This window comes from Channa argus, chromosome 18 (assembly GCF_033026475.1).
Source record: "Channa argus isolate prfri chromosome 18, Channa argus male v1.0, whole genome shotgun sequence".
Taxonomy (NCBI): Eukaryota; Metazoa; Chordata; class Actinopteri; order Anabantiformes; family Channidae; genus Channa; species Channa argus.
In genome coordinates, this window is record NC_090214.1 from 19,799,047 (window position 1) to 19,820,722 (window position 21,676).

A 21,676-nucleotide genomic window follows, 5' to 3' on the forward strand; every position below is an offset into this window, starting at 1 on the left:
CCTATGAGAAAGGTGCATTTCCTTTTTAGCTGAGAAGATTGTGTAATACAGTTTAAAGGTCTGGTACAGTCATTAATAAACTATGTGGTGAGGTCGATGTGTCTGTTGCTGAAATTTCCTAAACAAAGCATAAAAGTGTTAATTATATTTATAGTTAAGTGATTGCAGAATGGATAGTTATAGAATTTGAAATCAGCAAAAATGTACACAAATTATTTTATTGTGAGTTTCCTTCATTTACTTAATTGAACAATATGCAACTTTTGTAAATAAATACTAGAAAAAAGTTACATAAAGTTACAAAGAGTCCTATACAAAGGACAACAATAAAAAAAAAGTTTTCTGCGAGGGTGTATCTCCAGCTGGAATATGAAAAAAAAAAAAAACAGCACACATCATACAAATATTGCCAAATATTGTTCTGTTTTAATTCTTAATAATCAACAACCAGCTGGTACTCCTCCATACAGGACAACAAACAAAGTGTATTTACAGTAAAACTACAGAAATGTAATTTCTTCACATGTACAGACATCCAATCTATGTGCAATATTCACACTACTGAGTCAGTTTTACAGCTTTTCAACTAACTTAGGAGATCAAGATGAGTTTTCATCACACACTGATATCCTACTTAGAATCTTGGTTGTTGAGTATTTGCTCTTATCAACATCACACCCTACCGAATTATCAATCATTTTGGCTCTATAGGCCTAAATGTAAAAATAACAAATTATAAATGTTAAAAAGAGTGTTCTAGTAACAGGAAAAAAACAACAGTTGTCTTTGTCATACCACATATGAAATATTACTTGGGTCTTTAATGTGAAACTGCTATAACAACTGATGGAATGTGAGATTTTAAAGTTGTTATAGTACAAGTGGATCTAATCCAATGTGTTTGAAATTAAATTTAACTATGTTAATGAGCATCAGGGTTAAGAAGTAGGAAAATCTTTTTTTTAATTTAAACATATCCCAAATATGATCAAAAAGTAAGATATTAGTGTGGATGTAAACATACTTAGGTGATAACAAAAAAAAAAGATTAAATTAGATGAGACTTATTCATAGTCTGCTCTGAATTAACATAATAAAATCCATGTCGAATGTTCTTACATATTAGCTGCAAAGGGAGAATTGTGCCCCCAACCCAGGCTGTGTTAGTCCCATTGAGCAAAACGGGACTAAACACTAAAGGAAAACCATAAGCAATCACAACACACTAGCCACTCCCACACTGCACTTATATTATATACAAACCATTTTACAATTCACATATACATTTATATGTTAAGGTCAAATAAATACACTCTGTGCTAGTTATATACGTCTGAAACTTTTATTAAATTTCTCTAAAGCTCAAATAGAATTTCTGCTGGATGCTTCAAGTATAAGTTAATTAACTGCTGTTTGGGAAAAACCTCAAATCTGCAACATGTTAAAAAACGGAGACCAGCAACTGTCTGGACATCAGTACAAATTAACTGTAGCATATGAGCCTTAGCCTGCGGGTTTGCAGCTGAGCTCGCAGTTGATGGAACAACAAGTACACTAGGGTCCATGCACCCTCGCACATATTAAAATCAAAGGCACACTGACTCTGGGGAATCAGAGCCAGAAGCATTTTAGTTTAGGAACATCCCCCAAGGTGTCATGCGTCCAGCTAGTGGCCTTTTTTTTCTCAAGGGCCACTAGATAACTGCATGACACTATAGATAAACAAGTAGTGTTATAAAATGATTTGTTTTTAATTAAAAAGTACCCAGCTTTAGAATTACAATGCAAGGGGACCTACAGTACAAGTAAACCCCATTTATAGCATTTATGCAACATGCTACTGAGCTAAGAGAGCAGCAGTGTCTCATAGTGCCACCAAATCTGGTATGGGGGATCTGGTACACACACACGATGTGCATAGGAGACTTGATGCAACATAGAAATAATGGAATCCTAACATAATTGGACATTTTACTGTTCCAGCTATAGTGGGACTAGCACCAATTTATAGAGGTGCTCTGAGGTAAGTGTTTAACTTGGAAAGCACACAACAGTTCGGACTGCTAACATGTTAAACAGCAGAGTTGCAACTGTGAGGTTTTCCCACTGCCAGCAGCACCTTCATAAAGTGACTTTGATATAAAAACAAAACAAATGTGACAGAATATGAATAAACAAATGTGGAGTGTAGTTTAAAAACACGTTCATCTGAGGTAGTGACAAACACAGATACCGACTGGAGAAATGAATAGTAAAAACTATCCAGTGAGGTTTTCTATCCTATTCCTATCCTATGATCCTATTCTTTGTTATGGATAAAACTAAAAGAGGCAACTTGGCTGCAGAAACAACTTTGAGATGAAAGTAACTATTAAAGTTAATATTCTGATACATTAGTTTCTTATGTTTATGATTCATCTCTCAGCTCTCCACATTCATACTTTGTTGGCGTCGATAGTTCATAGCAGTATACTGTGCATTTAAAAAGAATAAAAATCAAATAAGACCCCCCCCCCCAAAAAAAATAAAAATAAAAAAGTAAATTAAAATTAAAAAAAGGTGATGTTTTGGCTGTTTTAAGTATGTTGTAGACATGTTTTTTTGTACAGTAATCAATAAGAAATAAAACATTAAACATTAAAAGACAGCTTTAAATGATACAGCTGAAGGTAAAACACATTTTCTTGGTAATCACAAAAACAATCATCTTTCCTTCCACACGAACCTCTAACATACTTCTCTTTCCCTTTATGGGGTTTTATGTGGACATGATTAAAGAACGGGCCTTACCCATTCAATTACAAACACCAATGGTCTCTCCATCATTCAATCAAAGGATGGTTTCCATTTAATCTGTGGTCTCTATTGGCCCAGTTGTCTCTGTCCTCTTCTCTTCTGTCCAGTCAGACAATGACATCTTATGTGTTTGCTCTCTGCTCCCAAGCCCCAGTGATAAACCAACGTGGTCGCTAACAAGATGTTACTGTCTCTGTACCTCATCAGTAAAGCATTATTTTAGTCCTGCCTTCTGGCAAAGAAACAATGCTATTGGAGCTTCTCACGGTCTTCTGACAATAAAAGTATATAATGTCCCGTCTTGCACCAAAGAAAATGTGTTACTAGTTGTTTGTCTTTGTGGCAAAGTGTCAATCAATCAAAACACCATCATGGCTCCACACTCTGTGGTCCATCAAACAATACTGTCCTGCAGCAAAGGCTCAAAGTCCTCGTCGCTGGCGGTGGGGGGGTTCTCCTCATCGCTGCCAGGGAGTGGCGTGTTGATGTGGACACCAGCCAGAGAGGACATCGACTCTTTACTTTCTGAGAGGGGCTTGTCATTGAGAGACAGCTGGGAGGCAGCGGAGGAGCAGGAGGGTTTCTCAGGGATGAAGAGAGCGACAAGGAAGGCAATGACCACGGTGCATGCACCCAACAGGAAGGGTGGGCCGGGGATAAGCGCTCGCTAAAAGAGACAGAAAAAGACATTTTTTTACATTGTTAAGCTGCTTTGCATTTCCCTTGTTTTTGTTTTTAATAATACAGTTGCATTACTAGTGCAGCATTTACTGAACTGTAAGTGTAAAGTCAAACCCAGACCCTGAGGTTTATAGTGTCAAAGAGGTTTTAGTAAAACAAATGTATAGTAGCCGTAGTAGTCTTTCATTATCTGCCCCTATCTCTTGTGATTCTAATTCAAAATATAAATTTTACTTGCTACGTTAAGTTTCAGAGCGATTCCTTTCAAAATGTGTGCACATAAAGTAACAAAGCAGGGGGAGGCACCCAGGCTCCTTAAGGGCTTCAGCCCTGCTTGTTTCCCTACACTTGTTTCCCCACTGCTAATTTCCTGAACTAGGTGACTTTACTCAATCAGAACCCAGAAAAGCAGTATGTAGGGCAGGGATAGTTGGAACACAAGCAGGGCTGTGTATCTGAACTGACAAATGAACTCCCAATATAAAATTAATTAACTCATCCACACTAAATCAGTGGTTCCAAACTGTGTATAAAGTGATTTGATTATACTATACCTAGACATATACTATACGTCTACATGATCATAGGCCAAAAGGAGTTGATAACTGTTTCAAAGCACTGAATGGTAAGTTGTAAGTGGTCTGCCCTTATATTGCGCTTTTCAATCTAGTGGCACTCAAAGCTTCTTATTCACCCATTCCCACTCGCAATCACACACTGATGGGGGAGCTGCTATGGAGCTGGGCAACACTCACCGGGAGCAATTAAGTTGGGGTTAAGTGTCTTGCTCAAGGACACTTCAACATATGACCAGAGGAGCCAGGGATCGAACCAACAACTGCGAGATTGGTGGACGACCGCTCTACCTTCCTGCGCCACAGTCGCCCATTGAAGCTTCACTGTACGTGTATGTGAATACATGTTTATACACACACCCGCCGACCATTGTGGGTTGATTTGTTACATTTTTGACAATTCTCCTTCGATGACGGAAAGCAAACCAGAAAGTAACAGTACCTCAGTGGGACTGTGCAAAGGCAGAGGGTCAATGTTGTAATCACTCTGGATGGGGTCCATGGTGTCAAGCTCAACATTGAAGAGGAAGAAGATGAATCCATACAGAGCTGGACCCAGACCATTACACAGTCCTCTGATCCCTGTGATCATCCCCTGAACCACACCTGCAGGGGAGGAAATCTCATGTTACTGCTGACACAGAGAACATTTAACTGTATGTCCTGATACAAGAGGGGAGACACCTTAAACCAATCCTTTGTTTGTCCTCCAGTTCTTACTCATCAATAAAATTACATTAACTAAAAACACATAAACACAAAACAAAAACACATAAAAAAACTTTTGCACATTCTTCATTGTCTGATACCATTTTGTAGTCTCTATTAGAATACAACAAAGTGTAGAAAAATATCTACACAGGATTAGAGGACACAAAAATTCCCCCTGCACTCAGCATGACTTGAACTCTCTTGGGCCAAACATGGGCGTAGAAAACAGTGAAAATCAGATGAGAAGTTTGTCAGTTTTTCTTCTCTGAGAGATTGGAACAAGTCCAGCAAGAACCTGGATTATCAACCGGTTGCCAAGTTGATCCCTCCAAAGTCTGTAGAAGCTTGGTAAAGCTTCTACAGAGCTTCTTTGTGGAGGATAGCAGCCAAGAAACCAGTTTTCCAAAAAATACACAGGAAAAAAGCTGAGATATGAAATCGCTCATAAGGATTGAAGTGAAGAAGTGTGGTAAAGTTTATTATGGAGTCATGAATTGAAGTTTTACAGTTTTTCGGTCCAATCATTGACAATATGTGGGAAAAAGAGCTGGAAAGAGGTGGAAGAATGAGTACTTTCACCCTTATGTTAAACATGGTTGGTGGTCTGCATTTCTGCCAATGCTGTTGGTGATAGTGTCCGAACTAACGCAGAAAAGTACAGACAGAATTTTATTAATTGTGCCATTCCTTCTGGAAAAGTCTTTGACTGGGAATAGTTTTATTTTTAACCATGAAAATGCCATCAAGCACACTGCTAATACAGTGCCAATGCAAGCCAAAAGGATTCAAGATGTGCTAAGTACAAAGAAAGGTTACACTAAATACCGTCTTTAGCTGTAAAATTAGTTTTGTGCTAAAGGTTTGTGTTTTTTAATAATGCTGACATACTTCCTGTATTTCCTGGTTGTATCTTAATAAAGACATCAACAAATAAATATGGATTGTCACTGCAACCTTTGTAATACAGCAAAGCTGATGGTGGCCCAGGGATTTTACACAGTTCTGTGTAAAATTCAGTACTGTGTAATTTGATTTCCTCTAGTCAGCAAGATGCTATAGAGAAAAAAGCTTAAGTACAATATTTATTATTACCTAGTTAGTCACAAATTGATCCTCAAAACATCGGTATTACTAGATAACTGGGCTCCCCAGTTAATGTGAAACACAACTTTACTGTAACTCAGAGTTTCATTGACAGAGGAGGCTAAAACGCTGAAAGGACCTGATACTATGATTTACGGAAAGCTTTTTTTTTTTTGGACCAAATTCAGAAATTCATGAAATAAACTCCTATTACTTTCCACGTGGAAAGGGGTGAAAAAAACCTACACACACAACACACACTCATGCTATTTACGTGCAGTGAAAGGAGAGGAGAGGAGGAACGTCTTTGTCACCTTGTTTATCAGCGTCAGCAGACTGTGACACCAGAGCAGAGACAGCTGGGAAGGTGATGGAGGACATTGCAGCTACAGCACCAGCCGCCCACATCATCCTGTTAACACAAGCACACACACAAACACACACAGTTAAGGCTGAGCATATCGGATGTCTATATATTATGATCCATAATTATTATTATTATTATTATAGTGTTGAATATCTGGCATCAGACTGCATCAGAAACAACCAGCTGTTGCCCAAAAAGTTGTAATAAAATATTTTTTGACATTGTTATTTATTCTTGATAGATAAAGCGTATATCTTCTCGAAACTTTATTGATCAATCTCTTGCAAACATATCACAATGAAAATTTAAAAATTAAATAAATTACTTCAAATAAAAGCAAACACAATGATGGCAAAGTGAATTACAACCTGTTTGATTAGTTTTGACTATGCGATTACAGTAGCCTTACACATGAACAGAAAAATAACACACACACACAGATCTCACCATGGCTCTGATCCAAGGCCGTACCAAGCTAGCTGAAGGATTTGGAAACCCAAACCCAAGAGGACAGTGTTTTTAGTGCCCAAAGTCCTCATCAGAAGGGTGAGGAAGAGAGTCTGGGAAAAAAATTGAGAGTTTAAGCAACTTATTTAAAATGTTTACACTTAGCTACTTAGATGTAAGATGACAACTCAAGTCAGTGATACTTGTCAGCTAGCTACCTCATTTATTATTGCTGTCAATGAACTGCTAAAGTGCAGTAGTTTTTCTGCTGATGGACAGATACAGGTTCACAGGATGTATAAAACAGGGGCTATTAGCACTGTGATGGCTGACAAAGATGCTTATCATTGTGCATATGTGGCACTTGAAAATACCAGTGTAAATGCAGCTTTTTGTGTAAATGAATACTAAATTGTCAGGATCGTCAATCTCACTTCCTCCTTCTAGACTTTTTATTTTGCAGCCACTTCCTGTTCCTGGTCCCGTCACATTTTCCCCGCTTAACTAAACACCTGTAATCAGTTTCACCTGCTCTCCTCAGTCCCCTCACCAAGCTGCTTTCTCATCGCGGCTTCCCAGCTTCCATTGAAATCAACATTGCTATCTACGGTTCAGACCACGCTACGTTTTTCCCGACCAGCCTCTGCCTGCTACTCTGGAGTAACCGCTTCCTATCGACTCTCGGTTGTCTGAGTAAGTATTATGAGTATTGTTATCGGTCCCTGAAGAATCAAGATTATCACGAGCTCTTGCAACCACGCAATATAAGAAGAGGATTTACCACGTTATGTCTATGCTTTAATCATGCCATGCACACGTTTTTATCAAGCCACCTGATTATCTGTCTACTACTTTTTACAGAGCCCAGAGTAAAGGGATTTGTTGGAGTTCTTTTCACGTCAGGGATTGGAGATTCCCCATGGCTACGTTCCACTCACTCACTACCAGGCCTGCCACTTTGTTATGGATCCAGACCACTACATCTTCCCCAGTGGACACCCCTCCCACCATCTCCCTACCCTCTCTTCAAGTAACTCATCCTCGCCGCATCTAAAGATCTATCTACTCAGCCAGGACCGTACTCCACTCTTCCCCATAAGAACCACGCTTCTCCTCTAGACTCCACTCTCAATACATCTCCATCCTGCTTGGCTTACCATATTATTTTATAATAAACTGTATTTAAACTGAGCGATTGTGACAAGCGCCTTATTGGATCCAACCCTAAAACCAGTCCCTTACACTAAATATTATGGGGTGGAGTGTTTGTATGTGTGTTACCTGTGCTACGATGGACAGAATGCCCACTGCTCCAATAAAAACAGCAATAGTTGTGGAGGAGAAATGTATAATCTGTTGAGAAAGGCAGAAATTAATGTTATTATTAATTTTTAATGAGCTTCACAGGTGTCAGGTTAGATTGCTACTTAGAGCAGGACTTGAAGTAGCAGTGTAAAAGCTCCATTCCTTTTGCGTGTTTCACAAATGTATACTTTTGGGAATTTTGATCAAGCATTGCAATATTAAAAGATATTTATTAGGCAAACAAACCATCATGCCTCAATAATTGTTGTTCCATGCTTTTACCCAAGTTGTGAATGCAGGACTTAGGGGACAACTAGTACATTGTGTATTTATTAGCTGGTATCTGTTGTTTTTCCCCTTACGTTTGTAGAAACAAATATTAGTGTATCAGGGTACTGATTATGATAACCAAGAGAGATTTGGTTATGCATTTGTGGTTTGATTAATTTATTCATATTTTTTATCATAATTTTAATTATTCAAATTCTTCTTTTATTCATGTTCTCTGGTTTATGCATACAGGATTGTAATACAATTTCAAATTGTGCTAAAAGTCAAAGTCAGACAACTACTAGTTAATACATAAGTAAAAATGCTAGAGACATTTTCTCCACTGCAGCTAAGGAGAGCAAAAAAAAAAAAAAAAAAAAATGAAGTAAAAAAAGTAACTTGGTGCCCAATGCAATGAGTTGACTTTCACATGAGTGGCAGTTGAACTTTAAAGTACATTTTTTAGATGGAATAAGGATCCTTTTTTTAGTGTAGTCGTGTTCTAGATAGAAACATTAGCACACTGTGTAAAGCAAAAACATCTTTAAGGGACCACAAGTCCTTTCCATAAAAGCACATAAACGCATACAAAGCAATAATCAAATACTAGGATTTACCATGGCAAATGGGGGAATAAAGAGTTGCCATTTTTGCCATTTTTCTCAGCAGGGGTGAAAGAGTTTGAGTTTGAAGAAAAGAGACAGTAAGTTAACTCTATATCAGTTCATTAGTTCAATATTTAGCAGATTTGGATGTCCTTTATGAATTATAAAGTCCTGGAATCTAATCAACCTAAATATTCAATCATTATCCTTCTAGGACAAAGTACTCAATGGCAGCAGGTGTTAAAATCTAAATCATGATCATATCATTTATATTGATTCTGACCTCACATTCTTAGTCTACCAACTAATAATAATTATATGTAGCCTATATTCAAACACTTCCAGTTTTTAAATATTAAAAGTGTTTTTAGCTGAAAGATGAACAATATCTATATACTGCCCTAGTATATGAAATTATACTGACTATTGCATCACACATGTGAAATAATTTTTGATAGACCTGTGTCTAAAGCTTAACATGCATTTGTTTTATGACTTACAGTGATTACGGTAATGTCAGGAATAAATGTTTAAAATGTTTTAAATAGAGTAAATGTTTTAAAGCTGACTCTGAGAAATCTTAATCTCCATTTCTGGAACCAAAACCTCATGTTTTCCGCAACGTAGAGTTTCTTCTACACAGGGTGACTTTCAATAGTAGTTGAACTAATATTAATAATGTTAGTAATAAAAGTAATTCTAGAATAGGTAGGAAAATGCTGGGCACCGGTGTCTCTCACCTGTCTCAGGTATAGGAAGAAACTGGAGTACTGTCCAGCCTCCGGCAAATAAGAAAGGAACACAGTGATACAGATCAGTAAGACTGCTGAGTCCTGACCCACCTTCCTCAAAGACTAAAGGAGAAAGAGACAGAAAACACAAAGGGTCAATGTTACAGGCTGTGAACATAGCCAACATAGCATTTTTTTTTATTATTACACTATAGCAGTAAACAGTTTCTGTCCATAACCTAGTCCTATAGCATAATTAAATTATTAAAATAATGTTACTGTGTTGAGGAACATTGAGGTGCCTTCACCCATGTCTCCACTTTACATACTATAAATTATTACTGAACCCATTAATCAGTTAAATATTATAATGCGTCATTTGTTACTGACAGCAAAGGGATCAGCTTGCTCCCAGGATATTGGTGTCCCCCAGGTGTTGAGCCTCATCTTGTCCGGCAGAGACTCAGGCACAGCCAGCAGGATGAAGCAGATGTCAGCCAGAGCGATTAATGTGGCAACCAGGACCACCAGGTTGTCCCCGTACCAGGCTGACAGGTATGCACCTATCGCTGGACTCGTCACCAGGCTGGCTGCAAAAGTAGCTGACACCTACACGGATAAAAGGGGACCCAGGAAAAAGGGAAAGAGAGGAGGCTAATTTCAGAGGCAGAAAAAATCAGCCCTTTTTTAAATGGAGCTGCTTGCTACTACGCAACTTGACCTCCATTTTAATAAGCTAGAGAAGATTTAACGAAGACGAAACTCATGAAAACAGTCCACCAGTTTGTCAAATCGTCCAGAGTGATGAGGCTGTTCTTATTCACAGCTAACATCAGCATTCTAACGTGTTTATGACAAGGCTAATATGCTGACATTTGGCAGATGTAATTCCACACCTTTTTCACCACCTTGGTTTAAAGCATTAGCATACTATCATTTGCTAACTAGTAGATTCTTTAGCTGGAATCTTGATCTGAGTTCTTTAATATGATCCAATACTTATTTAACTAGAATTTCATTTAACATTTACAATATATGGCACACTGTACCGCTATTAAGATGTAGATGTTTTCCTATATCATATATATCAGGAGTTTCTTTCTCCAGAGAGAAAAGACATATATTTTGACATTGGTCAAAATATCAAAATATCATACTTACATATATTTTGACTTTGGTCAAAATATATGTAAGTAAATATGTTTAGAAGCCTACATTATTGATATATGAAAGAAAGAAAATCTGAGAGAATGTGGCTCTATGGTGTGACTCACTTTTCAGGTGACTGACAAAATGAATGCTTCAATGACATTCAATTAAAAAATAACAGATTGAAAAGTTGATAGAAAAGTGATCTTTGTGATGCATCCAAACTCTGGATATTTTATTTTTTTGTCTGACATTTTTATAGCCTGGTTCTAAAGAAAAAAAACCCCACAAAGATGCTTGTATCAATAGGCATTTTTAGTGTAATCCATTGGACATCTGACAGTTGAAAGTGGCTGTGTGTGAGTCCTTTGTAATTCTTTACAGACATCTCCAAGAGAACATTCATTCTATCAGTTTTTATTCATGTGCATTTTGGGAGTGAGATGTCATTTGGAGTTAAAAATCATTTACCAAATTATCACTGGATAGTTGCCTATAGGATCCAATTCATTTTCATTTTCATTGATGTCATTAATTTACACTTGCTGATATACAAACAGAAGTTCCTCCGATATTTGTTTCTATTCCATTTGGTTTTTTGGTTAAATCTCAAATTTGTATTTGATAGAGAAGCTGGCTGGAAAAACAACAAACAGTGAAAAAACTCTTTGCAAATCACTTACTTTAACTCTTAACTTTGTATACAGATTTATATTTATAGATTTAACATGATAGATTCAGGGAGAACATGCCCCACAAAAATCCTTACCAGACCATAGGCTGTACTCCTCTCTCTCTCATCTGTCACATCAGCAACGTAGGCAAAGATGACTGAGAAGGTGACGGAGAAAGCTCCAGACATGGAGATCATGGCGAAATACCACCTAGAGGATGAGATGTGTAAGAAAAAACCCTTAGAAGTTTTATTTCTTGCTTCAAAGCAAGAACAAATTTTAACTACTACTGAACTACGACTAACTGTCCCGTTATTAAATGAAAGTTCCAACTGTGGATGGAAATTTTTGATCAGAATAATATTTCTTTTTTTAATATTAACAAGGCTTTACCAACACAAATAGTAAGTCCTACCAAGGGCTGAGTCTCATTAGAGGGATTGGAGCACAGGTAAAGAATACGGTGACCAACAGGAAGGAGCGCCTGCCCCACACGTCTGACAATGCACCAATCAGGGGAGCAGACATGAATGACAACAGACCCTTGATAGGAAGAGACAATCATTGACAAATTAGCCAACTTGCTAACAGGAGCATCATCAACAGTGTGTTTTTGTTTGAATAATAATAAATTCACAGTAAAAAAAAAAAAATGTTCAATGTCTTACCTTCACTCCCTGAATGAGTCCATTCATCAGGAATGTATGCTGAGGAAATGTTTCATGTAAAACCTATCAAAAGAGAGAGAACACCAACATTAATAAAACCTACACAGATTTTTGTTTCAGCAAAAACAAACAAATCTAGTTATGGAACCAGTAGCAAACTATTTATCTTACTCTATGAGAGCCAAACTATGTGTGTTAAACCACAAGATACAAATGTTGTATAATCTTTCATTAAAGAGGTCATATTATACATAATTTCAAGTTTTTCTTACTTTTTTGAACACTATAAATGTTTTAATAAATGACAACGCTAATCTCACTCAGTGCCAAAAATGTACCTGGTTCATAACCAGTCTTTTGAGCGGTTTTATTTTAAGAGTATAAAGTATAAAAGCACAATGAAGGAAATACGACTAAGTTACACAGCACTGCTCTCACGAGAGGGTTCAGCAAAATTAACAAAGAGCTATCTGTTGCTCAGCTATTTATCAGTGTTATGTCTCACTCCCTTTCTAGCTGAACTGTGCACCAATTTATCTGTCTGAATGCACACACCTGCACATTCTCACAGACAGTAATCAGAGCATCATTGAATACATAGAAATATATGAAGGATACATAACACACAATTAATAGAAAATCAACAATTTTTATATTTTCCACTTGCATATGCAATAATATGCTTTATTAGTAGAGCTGTAATTTAGGCTACATACTTTGTTTAAAAAGCTAAAAAAAAGCACACACTGTTCCTTATCTATGCATCTTCTGGCCTGCAAAGTTGCTTAGTGGCTTGGATGAAAATGTGTACCAGGGATAGGGGACTGCCTTGACATCAACGAAATGTTCTGAATATTGATCTTTAAAACGTGATAATAACAGGATAATTTATATACCGTCACAGTGAATAGTGGGAGTTTCTATAATGACTGCTAATGTGACATGACCAATCTTGAATTTGGCTGTGTCCGAAATCACGCCCTACTCACTACATACGCACTGTATAGTGAATTTTATAGTGTCCAAGTGTTGGTAATAATCACACAATACAATCCTCTCCGTTTTAGAGATGAGAAAATGAACATGCGTCTCAAACAGCTATTAGTGATGACGCAACGTAAGAATGGTAGTTAACTGTCTGAAATGTTAAGTGACTGCTCACTGTTCAGTGGACTACTTAGTGGGCATTATATAGTGAGAAGGGAAGGAGTGAGTAGGGGGTGATTTCTGATGGCTATCGTCTTGAATCTTAGCTACTGGTGCGTGGTCAACCCTATTTGGGGGCTGAGGCCTAGTAAACACTGTTCTGTATGAACCTGGTTAGCTGCTCGGACACGGACGCGACATCCTCACACACAGAGCACAGAGCATTACTCACAGTGAGCATAGGTGTAGTGAGTAAACCCCAGGCGAAGAACTCCAGGAAGATCACCACCACAGCATGATACACACTGGGTCTGCCAATACCCTGTTGTAGCTGAAAGACAGTACACACATTATTATGACTTTTAGATTTGAATGTGCAATTTACATGACAACACTTTATTTACCATAGACACAAGGGGTTAGGTTTTAATGTTTCATGTCTTCTTTGGATCTGAAAGGAAGTTTTTCTAAGTGAAATGGTCCTGATGACATCCGTGTGACATCATCAGGCTCATTGCTGCTTAGGCAAGAAAACATTCCACACACACTTGGGTTGTGGAGTTTAGTCAAAGATTGTATCAAATTGCATTGTGGCAAATAGGATACAGTAGTTTTAGAGGTTTTCACCTTCTTACTACCAAGATAAATGCACAAAACTAAGCAAAATCCTGGTCTTTTGTTTTGTTTTGCATCCTGCATGGAAAAAACATTAGTTGTTGTTGAGGTCTCTCCCAAAGGACCATTGTCATAAACTATGGTTTGACCAGTAAAATCCTTCTATAATTAATCACTGCAGAGACAACAGCATTACTTACTCATGACTTGTATGACCACATTGTATTTATCAAATTATTTGAGCCATCACCACAGGTTGAGGCCACAGTTATAACAAAAGCAACCCGATAAAGGCGAACAACAGAAACAGGAACTTTCAGAGATTTTGAGTTCCTGCAGACAACTAAAAACGTAATGATGCTTGCTGAAACATTCTGGCAGTCACTGAAACTCATTATTCTCTGGTTGGTTTTCCAAGATTGGGCCAACTTAAAAGATTAGTTTTGTGCAAGAACAGCAAAACATCGGCTTGGACCAGTGTTAATCATTGTGACTTGCGACAGTGACTTAGTGTGCACAAAGAATTATACATGTATATAACAGCCTACTTGTTAATAAAAGGGCAGACAAGTTAAATTATTCATTTTCCTACACATCCGGGAATTTTGGTTAATTAAAGTAAGTGAGTATTAGTAATGTGGAGCACCTCACACAAAATGGTTATCAGCCTGCTGACATGGAAAACACATGATTTAGATAGATTATTTTTCTATCTGAATGGTGACATGTTCTACTAACACATTCACACTACTTAGATAATGAGCTATTCTCGTTAATATTATTTTTTAAAACAAGGGAAATGTGTTATATTACAGGGGTATGGATTTCTTTACTTCATAAATGCTACTCAAATACTGCACAGCTGACCTGAATATTTTTATTTAATTCCCTCAGTTTAACAAAGATGACATGCTGTTCAACAACTAAAAGGATTAAGAACAGTAAATGAATAATGTTTTGTCTACTGCTATAAGACAAGCTGATAAATGCAACATTTGATGTAGAGAATCTTAACCACTTAAAAATTGTAATAATCTGACTAAAGCTTGGACACACCTAAAGATTAGCCAAGACGGTCAAAGTCAGGACAGTTCACACATCAGGACAAACTATCTCAGATTTCTAGTCTCTAACAGTCTGAAAGCAGCACACACCTGATGATGAGTTAACTGTAATACACTCAACGAATTGTTGGCAGCGACTGAAAGTTGTGGAGATAGACAACCAGACAATTTGCGAATAAAAGAACAAGAGATGAAAATAGTGGCGAGATACTGGATATAGAGGCAATGTGGACCGTGTAAGTCACTCAGTGTTGTCTTAGGTGTATGCTTAGGATCATTGTCATGTTGGAAGGTGAATCTTTGGCTCAGTCTGAGGTCCTGAGCACTATGGAACAGGTTATCATTAATGATACAGTATATCTTTAGTCCATTCAACTTTTTCTCAACCCTGACCAGGGTCCTTCAGGTGCTTTTTTGCAAACTCCAAACAGGTTTCATCTATTTGGATTAAGGAGAGGCTTCCGTCTAGCCACTCTGATTTAAAGCCCAGATCAGTGGAGGGCTGCAGTGATTGTTGTCAAGATGCAATGTCATCTAAAAAGCCTTTTGAATCATGTTCAATCAGTGTAATTTACCACAGGTTGACTCCATCCTAGATGTTGAAACATCTCAGCGACAATCAAGAGAAATGGGACTGAGCTAAATTTCAAGTGTTGCTACAAAGGCTCTGAATACTTAGGCCAATATAAGATTTCAGTTCTTCCTTTTTCATACATTTGCAAAACTTTCTAAAATTCTTACCACTTTGCTATAATGTGGTAGTGAGTGTTTTTTAATAAGAAAAAAATGAATTTAAACAATTCCATTATCAGGCTGCAACATACCAAAATGTATAACGTGAAGAGGGTCTGAATAGTAAATGCACTGTGGGTGCATACCAAACTCTGATAGTTTTATGGCAGTCATGCGGGAAAAAAGTCAAAAACTGCAACAATGGTACTTGTGACATGGAGGAAAGGCATTAAAAAGCTTCTGTGAAAGTTACCAGTTCCGATCCAGCATGATTATAATTAAAAGACAACTTTAAACTGTTGTTAAATTGTTTTCTTCTGTTCCATAAGAGAATCTGCTAACTTCCTACAAAATCTCTGCAGTCAAATATTGGTTTTAATCTGCCTCTCTAAACAGCTCGTGAGCATTTATTCTTCAAGATCTCATCTTATCCTCAACATCCCCTTAACTGCCGTTTTGTAATTACCTTTCACTGTGGAAACTGCAAGCTAAATGTGTTCTGCCATCTTCTCATAGCTTTCTTCTTTATTGTGGGCATTAATAATTTTCATTTTTGGAGTCTTAGAAATGCCCACGGCAGCTGAGTGTTCACACAAGGTTTGAGGAGTCCATGTAATTTTAAAGTTTTGCAACTGGCCCCAGTTGACATTTCCTAAGGACAAATGTTGACATGCCTCAGGTCTCACAAGCTAATTAAAGGCTGAGACTTGTCTGCAAAAAGTCATAATAGAAAAATAAAAATGTGTTTTTTAAGTTCCTGCTAAAGTACTGACAATGGAGCCCAATTCTTTGCACTTGGTATAATTGTGTTTTTACTGATTTCTGTTTAATATACGACAAGAATTGTAATTATGCATTAAAAAGTCTTAATATTGAAAAGACTAAATATTGTGTTTTATGTTTCCATATCCTAGTGGGGCTGGACTTGCAACGATTCACCAAGGTGCTTTACTCACCAAGGGGTGCCAACTCTTTTGCATCCAACTGTATTTGGAATTTGTTCGTCTACAAAGTTATAGAGATAAAATTGATGCATTTCTGGAGAGTTATTGCTTTTCAATTTCAAAAAATAAAACAGTGATGTCTGGTTCCTACTGGACACTGGTGCAGTATAGTAAAATGATTGTAGATACCAGTGTTTCCCATATTATTGTAAAGGTGATGTAAGCCACCTAGCCTAAAACAAACGCCAACTTTAACTAACATCATTATTAAAAAAATTAAATTTACCTTATTAACAAATTACCTTTTTAAACTTTAACCTTTAACTCTGATAGTAGGGCCTGCAATTAATAGATTAATTCGTATTTTTTGACTATTGCATTGATTCTTAATTCAAAAGCATCAGAAAACAGTGAAAACATTTCTTTCAGTTTGAGAGAGGTGTCACTGCAACAAAGAATTTTGCCCAAATATTAGGCCCAAACACAAAGACAATCATTGTACTATGACAGAAACCAAACCCAGCAGGAGATCTTCACATCTCAAAAGCTACAAAAGAAAAAAATATTTCAGTCCAGCCTAATGCATATTCAGAGTATGGTCCTAATTTGATTTTGTTTAATTGGGATCATTGTTGGGCCTATTTGTACTTTTGTAAGATAATTTCTCATCCACCTCCTGTTAAAGCCAATTTATGCTGTTTGTGGTGGTTATTATTTCAATCAATCGATCAAATAATTGCATTTTGTTTTTCAAAACATTTTCAATTAAACATTTTGAAATTGTGAAAAAAAATGAAAATAAGTTTGGACCAGATCCCGAGATAATGTCCTCCGATGTCTTGTTTTGTCTAAAAAACAGCAGCAAATGCAAAGATCAATAGTTTCCTACGGAGAAATGTAACTAATCCTGTCAGCGGAGAAACTGGATCCAAACAGTATTTTCACATTTATGCTTAGTGCTGTAAAAACTAATTTGCCATATTTCTAAAGTGCAGCCCCCAACAGTAATACATAGAAAAATAAACACTCAAGAAGGTAAATGCTAAACCCCGTTGTTGTTCTAGGTGATCTTAAAATGGTGTGTATGTCTGAAAATGTTTTCATGAGGGATGTTAAAATGGACGCTGACGGAGCCACGGAGGCTGCGGAGCGTTCAATCTGCAGTCTCCTCGTGCCCTCCGTGTATTTCTAGCAGAGAGCTGTTATGTAACAGATAATGGATCCGTCCCCACCACATCATCATCATCATCATCCCCACCACACTAAGCCGAGCTGTCTCTGCGCCACATTAAAGCCGCTTTGCTTTGTCTCCATTACAACACAAAACGAGCCATTTTGGACCAGATCTGCTTGGTTCGGGCTCATGTTCGCTTCATTCATTCGTTCATTTTAGCGTCAAGATCATATTATCGATTCTTCACGTTGACGTTCGCATAACACAGAAAATGGGAGAAAATTTACAACATTTAGTCTGTTTTACTTTCAGTGTCATTCTTTTGTGATTTTCTTTTCTCTGAAAATGACAAAACCTCCGTTTTTAACGCAGCACTTAATTTGAGTCATACGTCATGTATTTAAGTGGATGTTATGTCATAGGCTACACACGTTTACTGACGTGTCTAACATCATATAATGTTACAGAATAAAGAGGGAATTCGTTGCGTGTAGTTTAACTCAATTCACTACACAGCCTACAGAATTTTAAGATATTAATTCTAAAAATAAATAAATAAATAAATAAAAAGCAACCCCACGGATTCATGCAGGATAGACAATCGTACAGGTTGTACGAGTTGGAATAAAACAGGTTGAAAAGGCGGGACGTCCACTCACCGCTGCTCCGTCCTTCATGATGATCTTCTTGACCAGAACCACCCGGCCGGTACCCGCCGGAGGCTCTGCCGCCATCTCTTCACACCTGCCGCGGGTCACGAAGCATCCATGCCGCGTGGATATCCGCGGTTCTCCGGGTGCTTCCAGGATGTTTCTTTGTTTAGCCCCGAAAAGGCTAACGCGAACTAAAGAATAATAACCAAATATCAATGGTCACAATTAATGTCCACCACGTCTCGTCAGCTCGGCTCGGAGGTTCGCAGCTTGCTTGAGAGGCTCACACACTGTAAATACACTGTAAACGCAGACAGAACTAAAAGCTGTTTCCGGTTTGGTTTCAGAACAAAAGCGTAGCTCGTACGACCGGCGACACTCATCGGCCACTAACTCATCAGGTTTACATCGATCTGGTACGTTTTGAAAGGTTATTAATAAAAACTATATGAAAATAGACCGGAATCTAAATTCAGGGTGTCTAATTTGCACAGAAAAACAAAGCCTTCAATTCATGATCACTGTCCAAATAACAAATTAAGCCTGTACAACGAGTGTTGGCTAAATAAAAGCATTGTAAGCTATAAAATGTCTTAAATAGGCTTCTTAACCAGATTAATGTAGGAATGGATCCAAATGAATTACTTCTGAACCCCTGCCATCAAAAGATGTTTACTTTCCATTTTAAATGCATACTCGGGTGTTTCGTCGTGTAACTAGGTGTATGACTTACAACACAAATGTGTATAGTAGTGAAATAAATTTTTACCTTTAAAATGTCTTAAATCCTCCAGATAATTCATTAAATAATAATAAATTAAATAGTAATAAAAAAACAATTTAAAAAATCATGAGCAACATCTCAATCTAATAACATTCCATAGTTTTTTCATGGTTAAAAACTAGGGCTTTCAGACATAATAACCGGATCTATACATTTTCAAGCTTGACAAAAAATTTAATTGTAGCTGGATATAACATCTCACTACCGAATTTACATGACGTTTATTTTGAAAATGAAACAGTTTTCCGGTTGGTTTGACAGTGGCAGACGGAGGGGAACAGTTGGGATTCTCACGTGTCAGTGGCTGTGGTTGTGATTTTTGTGTGTGTGTGTGTGTGTGTGTGTGTGTGTGTGTGTGTGTGTGTGTGTGTGTGTGTGTGTGTGTGAATAAAACATGAATGAAAAAAAAGAAGTGGTAACAGAGGGAAAGGTGACCAGCCGCCTTACATCATCACTCAACAGAATCCCAAACCAAACCAGTCATTTGCACCTATATATGTCTATTTTCTATTAATTTAAGAATCCATAGAAGGCAACCAAAGCCTATTGGCAGCTACAAGGTGTCCAATGTCATAATCATGAGTTATGCATACTAGAATTAGTTCCCTTTTGGATATTGTTTATTATTTAGCATAATTGTTAGTCACCAAAAGGGTTTTTTAAAACTTTATTACTTATATATATATTACCTTAATATATATTACATTTACATTTAGACATTTAGCAGACGCTCTCATCCAAAGCGACTTACAAGTGAGGTACTAGGCAGCAAAAATCTAAGTTAAGGAGAAAACATAAAATCAAAGTCCTATCAGAAAAGTGTTCACATTTCATGAGATCCAAGTGAAAGAAAGAGCAGAAAGGAAGTTTTAGAATATATCTAAGTGCATAGGAAGGTGAGTAAGAGTTTCTGCAGTTTTTTGAATATTGGGAGTGAGTTTGCTGAGCGTGCAGAGTTTGGTAGCTCGTTCCACCATTGTGGGATCATTGCGCTTAAGAGTTTTGCTTGGTGTCTTCTGTGTGGTGCTGGGACCACCAGATGTCATTCGTTGGCAGGATTGTAGACTTGAATGAGGGAGTTGGGTACCCAGCACCCGTTGAGGTAATCACCCTAGATCAGAGCTTTGAACCTGATGCAAGCAGCTACAGGAAGGCAGTATAAAGATTTGAAGAGTGGTGTGACATGAGTCCTTTTTGGCTGATTAAAAATGAGGACTGCTGCCGCATTTTGGATCCTCTGCAAGGTTTTAATTGTGGACCCCACCCCATTAACAAAGCGTTACAGTAATCAATATGAGATATGACCAGCACCTGTACAACGAGTTGGGTTGTATATTCCGTGAGGTAGGGTCTGATCTTTCTTATGTTCTAGAGAGCAAATCTGCATGCCCTAGAGACTGAGGACATGTGGTCCTTAAAGCTTAGTTGATCGTCAATGACGACCCCCGGATTTCTGGCTTACTTAGTGGGGACAATCACTGTAGATCCCATGTTGATGCTGATGTTGTTTTGCATCGAAGGTCTGGCTGGAAAGACAAGGACTTCACTCTTGGAGAGGTTGAGCTGAAGATGTGTCCTTCTCATCCAGGCAGAGATGTCTTAGAGACAGGCTGAAATGTGTGATGAAACACTGGAGTCGTGGAAAGGACAGGAAGAGCTGGGTGTCATCAGCATAGCATTGATAGGAAAGGCCATATGAGCGGATGATAGAACCCAGGGATGTAGTATAGACAGGAAAAAAAAGAGGATCAAGAACTAAAACCTGCGGCACATCGGTAGAGAGGCTATGAGAGTGATACACATGCCCCCTCCAGGATCCCTTGAAGGTTCATCCCAATAGGTAAGAACGAAGCCAAGCTAGAGCTGATCCAAAGATGCCCAAGTCAGAGAGTGTGGACAAGAGGATTTGGTGATTCCATGACAGTCAGGAGTGGTGTTTCTGTGGAATGACCCATCTTGGAGGTCTGGTTGACAAGTTGTTCTTGGAAAGTAAGTCTGAGAGTTGATTGAAGACTGCTCGTTCCATTGTCTTGGCCAGAAATGGAAGAACAGAGACAGGTCGGTAATTTTCCACAAGGGAGGGATCAAGAGAAGCCTTCTTGAGCAGTGGGGTAATCTTGGCTGCTGGAATGAGGTCGGAAAAGTCTCTGTTGTGAGAGATGTGTTGATAACTTGTGTAATAGCTGGCATTAGTGAGGATGCAACTGCTTGAAGGAGAGTGGAAGGGATCGGATCCAGAGAGCAGGTGGTCGGATGGTTAGAGAGGAGGAGGGTGGATACATCATCCTTAGTCAGAGTTGAAAATGAGGAGAGTGATGCAGCGTTAGAAGAAGTTAGCAGGATGTCATCATCTGGAGGAGAGAACTGTGAGCGGATGGCTGCCACCTTATTAGTAAAGAAGCCGGCAAAGTCCACATCTTTTATATGTACCATAATAAAATATGTATACCGTCAAAGCTATAATGTTATTTAATCACGTGATCATGTACTCCTAATTCAAGC

The 21,676-nt window shown here is 37.9% G+C and overlaps 1 protein-coding gene across 1 annotated transcript; it reads right to left on the reverse strand.

Moving 5' to 3' along the window:
* Positions 1-199: 199 nt before the first annotated feature.
* mfsd14ba (major facilitator superfamily domain containing 14Ba) lies at positions 200-18,697 on the reverse strand. The gene is made up of 12 exons (XM_067484656.1): positions 18,397-18,697; positions 13,441-13,539; positions 12,063-12,125; positions 11,810-11,937; positions 11,490-11,604; positions 9,962-10,180; positions 9,581-9,694; positions 7,942-8,013; positions 6,661-6,773; positions 6,161-6,258; positions 4,495-4,658; positions 200-3,463 (listed from the first exon to the last, which is right to left on the reverse strand). Exons 1-12 carry the CDS (start codon positions 18,469-18,471, stop codon positions 3,191-3,193), a joined length of 1,533 nt encoding a protein of 510 aa, XP_067340757.1. The 5' UTR covers positions 18,472-18,697; the 3' UTR covers positions 200-3,190.
* Between the last annotated feature and the right edge of the window lie 2,979 nt (positions 18,698-21,676).